The 5,030-nt window shown below is 37.5% G+C and overlaps 1 protein-coding gene across 1 annotated transcript in view; it reads left to right on the top strand.

Moving 5' to 3' along the window:
* Positions 1-3,957: 3,957 nt before the first annotated feature.
* The window catches only part of LOC104516989 (inactive N-acetylated-alpha-linked acidic dipeptidase-like protein 2), a gene marked incomplete at its 3' end in the record, with an annotated part of 65,485 nt that continues 64,412 nt past the window's right edge, over positions 3,958-5,030 (top strand). The window contains exon 1 of the mRNA XM_010161514.1: positions 3,958-4,451. Coding sequence (XP_010159816.1) covers positions 3,958-4,451 — 494 coding nt within the window. The remainder of the gene's footprint in view (positions 4,452-5,030) is intronic.

The following is a 5,030-nucleotide window of genomic DNA, read 5'->3' as shown; positions in this document are numbered from 1 at the left end:
CTTGCCTTTTCAGTAAAGAACATTAAATGGCCCAAGAAGGCATTTGCCATGGGCAGCACATTAACACTGTCCACTCCTCCTGCTCTGAATGACCCAGCCAATCATCTTGGCTATTTACCAGCTAGATTTAGCAACTACAGCACCAGTCACAAAGAATATACTTTAACGTATTCATACTGGTCTTTCCATGTTGGTTTAATAGAATGTTTGTGTGAGCTGACCTTTCTGTTGCGGAGGTGTTAGAGAGTGGCAGTGACAAAGATAGAACACCTTTCATGTAATCCTTATTATATAGTTTTCAGAGAAATCATTGAGGAGGGATTCAAGCAGGAAAGCTATCACAAAAGAATCATAGAATCATAGAATCACTAGGTTGGAAAAGACCTTAGAGATCATCCAGTCCAACCGTATCTGTCTACCACTAAACCATATCTTTCAGCACCTCATCCACCCGTCTCTTAAACACATCCAGGGACGGTGACTCCACCACCTCCCTGGGCAGCCTGTTCCAGTGTGTGATAAAGAAGTTTCTAGCTGTTTCTTAACAAGATTCACCTATCAGACAGGATGTAAATGTGTTATTCTTAAGATCAAACAAGAGGTGTATATTTCTGAAATGGGCTCAGTAAGGCAATAACGATATGGTAAAGCTGACTCTCCTGATTTCTGGTGTACAGAAAAGATAATTAGCATTTATTTGATACCTATCTATAAACATTCTCGTGCATTTCTATACCTCCACTTCTTTATGCAATCAACTTTACTGGTCATCAGCTTGGCTCTGTCCAGTATTGCAGAGTTTGTTACTCTTTGCTGTCCCTATATAATGGCTTTAAAGCTTACTTGGTGAATATTCGGATTTCTGGTATTTTGTAGTTGCTCTGTTATCCTTATAATAAAGCCTGTGTTTAATAACAATTAAATGTTGAAGTAGCTTGCTGGCAGATGGGATGGATTTTCTCTCTTCTGAAGTTTTTAAAAGTATCTTTCAAAAATACATTAATTTTGTGATCTGTGTTACAGAGAAGACTGAACTAGAGTATCATAGTGGTTCTTCTTGACTTTGTGGTTTATCTGTATTTCCATTGTTTAGGGTTTTTTAAAACTGTTTTGTTTTTCTCTGTGTAGTGTTTTCTTTATCCTTCTAATTCCTACCTAAAATTACATTTAATACGTAATCTTTAAGTCACACCTACTTCCTTAACTAGCCAAGTACTAAATAGAAGCAGTAAGATTACATGGCACAAATGACTCAGGCCTCAAGAGTCAGGAGACGCCTTTCTAAAATCAGCATTGGCATAGTTAAATACACTGTAGGCCATAATCTTCCATACTTTGTGGTATGTGAGTGTCCTTACACTCACTGGTAGAAAAAGCAAAGATACTAACTGGGTTACTCTTGCGTTCTTGGCATTGTTTAACTAAAACACATGCATTGCTAAGAAGAACCCATACACCAACTTCTGGTCTCAAATATAAAACTGAATTGAGTATTGATTTTTATTTTAGCTCATTTAGTAGTTTGATTTCCCCCCCCTCCCCCCATCCTGCAGTGAGGTAACTGGTTTTGGTGCTTTGTATGAAAATTGAATTGCTGAATTGCTGTGCTGTTGGATTTGGTTTGCTACTCATTGGCATTAACAACCATTTAAGGAATTTTCATAGGAGTTTTTATTATGTGCTTATGTGTAGCTTTAAATAACCTTTATAATACACTCCGTTGAACAGTAACATACATTTTTAAAATGTCATAAACAATAGGATACATTTTTAAAATGTCATGAATGTAGAGAAAACTTAAGCATCACGGGTGTGCAATGGTCACTGTTTATAAACTCAGCAAGATTAATATTTGCTGTGCAAAATCCTCTTAATTTCTGTTCTGTGGATAATGTACAGTAATCTGTTAAGGGTTTATTTATTTGAGTAAAGCAGTTTGTTGAATGACTAGTAATTCTCGAGTAAAAATTATGTATTGCTGGAATACAATAATGATTTGTTTTGCTTTTAAAGGAAAAAACACTTGCCTGTAATTTCTGATAAAAAGCAGGGTGAAAAATGGAGTTGGAAAGATGAGGTTATTGGGCAGTTGTTATCTAGTAGTGACCTCTGTCGTTGATGGTTTGCAGGAAAAGACAGAGTGAAAGGGCAGATAAATAGTTTGAAAATTGGTTAGCTGAGTTTTCCGAAGAATCCATTTGATGTGCAGCTGGTGCTTGGTAAGGAACACCAGGAATCAGTTCTGGGGTTAATAGTATTAAGTATTTCCCTTAGCATCCAGGATGATGAAACACCATGCTTCCTTGAGAAATCTGGAGGTGATGCACAAGTGTGGGGAAGAGGTTGAGCCGCTGGACTGTTGAGCTACAGTTCGGCGGGATCTTCACATGCCTGAGGGTTGGGCTAACAAGGGCCGTAAAGTTCAGCCACAATGGCTTTGCCATTTATTGACTCCTCTGGAATTCAGGGACTAACGTTTGGTATAATTTTAAAATAAATAATGCAGCTTTTCATGCTAATTTAAGACACTAGTTCAGCTCACTCTAAGTCTGTTGCTACCACTGCATATAGGAAAGTTGGATGACACGTGGAGCACTGAATTGCTAAGTGTATACAATAGCCACGCTTGAAATGCATACCTCAGGTATGGGCTCTCTCACTGTTCCTGGGCTGCCTGGCAGTTAGAGGCGAGGTATATTTGTGTGGCTATACAAGGGTGTAGGATCTCTAAATTGGTATTGTATAGAGCAAGATAGTCTTTCATTGGACAATAGGCTGTTTCATTATATCAGTGCTTTCTAAGGGTTTGCTCTCTTCAGAGCGCTTCAAAAAGCTAAATTCTACTTTGCCATTAGAGTAGGTTCATCTATTATGTGGCCTCAGTAATGTTATCTGGAGGTAAGTCTTAAAGAAAATGTAAAATGTGAAAATGGAGGGATGGTGTGGTGTTGTAGGTGTCAGACCGATATCCATCACTGTGAGAGGTTTGATATCTTTATCTTCATTTTATTCCAATTGATGAGCGAGCTTGGTGTTTGAAAAGCCCTAAATGACAGATGCTTATGTGATGGAATAGCTATTGTCAAAGTGTGGAGGCAAACGGCACCCTATTGTTGCAGTCAGTTAAAAATGATTTGTTGAAAATTGACTTTGAATGTTTGCGCTGGAGGTCAGAGTTCCCTTTAGAGGGCTCATACTTCCTTAGAAATACCTAGAATTGCCACAGATATGCCTTACTATTAAAAAATGATTTTGATATACATACCTGGCAGGGCTTTTGATTCATTAAAATGGGAAAAATAAGTGGAGCAAAACAGCTGGGACAATTTCTGAGTAAATTCATCAGTCATTCTGGAACTATGCATTTAAAATACCTATAAATAATAGAATGCTCCATCTAAATGGAAGCCTTTTATTGATGTGTAAGTACAGTGTCACCCTGAAATTTCTTTTTTTAACTCATCATTTCCTTGTGTTTTGGATCAGATCAGGCAAGTTACATGATTTCTACTTTTTCAACTATTTATTTAACAGTATTATTTTGTATAGTGTGTGAAATGAAATTGATACACACAGTTGTTAAGCTTTAGAATTACTTTTAGGTAATAAATAACTGTTTTGGAAACTCTGTGCCTTCACTCATTTTTTTTAATATTATCCTGGGGCCTGACAAAATAATAGGATAACTTTTGTGTTTTGCCATTGGCACTTGTGAATCCCCTGTATTTATATTCCTTTAAATACCTTCTTTCCCCTCTGACGATGTTCATGGTACTGCTGATCCTACAAAAGAAGACAAAGGATGGAAATGGGGAGTGAAATACTGAGAACCCAGTTTTTGCTTTTTATTATATAAGTTTAGTTCTCTCGGGTTTAAAAAGAATAACTAAATTGTTTATGTAGACATAAGGAAACATACAGTTGGGTTTTTTAAATTTTGTTTTAATAGATAAAAAGATGGCCTATCACAAAGTGAATGCAGACCAGAGAGCACAGGGGCACTCGCCGTACCTTGACAACGATGAGCTCCAAGCCACAGCACTGGAACTGGAATGGGACATGGAAAAAGAGCTGGAGGAGCCTGGCTTTGACCATTTCCGACTGGATGGTGTGGTCCAGCATCACCTGGGAAACTCGCAGAGCCCTGACCTTGATCTCGAGCCCATTCAGCCGTCGTCTTCTCCAAAGGGAAGATTCCAGCGGCTTCAGGAAGACCCTGACTACATCTCACACTACACAAGACAGGCACCAAAGAGCAACCGCTGCAGTTTTTGTCAGATACTGAAAGTATTTTGCATTGCTTTGATTTTATTTATATTTGGATTTGTGATAGGATATTATACCCGCAAGAAATGCCCTTCTCCCCCAACGTCTCAAGAACCAAGTACCCATCATATCTACCATGAAATTCTCAAGGAAATCAAAGCTGAAAATATTAAACAGATTTACAGGTACGTACTGTTGCATGGTCTGGTCTGTGTGCAATCAGGTGCCCGTGTTAAGATTTCTTGTGTATTGTTTTACATGGAATCTTATTTACAAACCTGGACTCTTTCTTTGTTTCGGTTTTCTCGTGATGCTTGGGGAAGCTTTCATAAATGTATCTGAAACTAGAGTAATTTTTAACATTGTGGATTTGTGTTGGTCGTTATATTTTTTTGCTTTAATAACATACTATTAATATATTAATATTAGCTTTAATGTTCCTGAGTTGAGAAACCTAGATAATTCAAAGTGAATCAAAGTACAGACTGTAGACCAGCTCTCCTTGATTCAGTCAACTGTCAGATAACATTGTTGAAAAGCAAGATTTTTAGGTGGTGTTTTGTACTATTTGGTGCACTGAGAAATCCCCATCTGATCTTTTGCAAGTAAGTGAACTCTGCCTGTTGTTTTTCAGTTGATACGGTTAAATAAACCCTTAGTCTGCACATGTTTAGGAGGGAAGAATTAAACTATGAAAGACTGTGGTGGTTTTTTTTTTTTTTTTTAGTACCTGTTTTATGAATATAAAATGTTGTAAGCTATCC

This window comes from Eurypyga helias, unplaced genomic scaffold, assembly GCF_000690775.1.
Source record: "Eurypyga helias isolate BGI_N326 unplaced genomic scaffold, ASM69077v1 scaffold8661, whole genome shotgun sequence".
Taxonomy (NCBI): domain Eukaryota; kingdom Metazoa; phylum Chordata; class Aves; order Eurypygiformes; family Eurypygidae; genus Eurypyga; species Eurypyga helias.
Note: the sequence above shows the minus strand (reverse complement) of the source record. Positions and strands in the feature narration are given on the sequence as shown.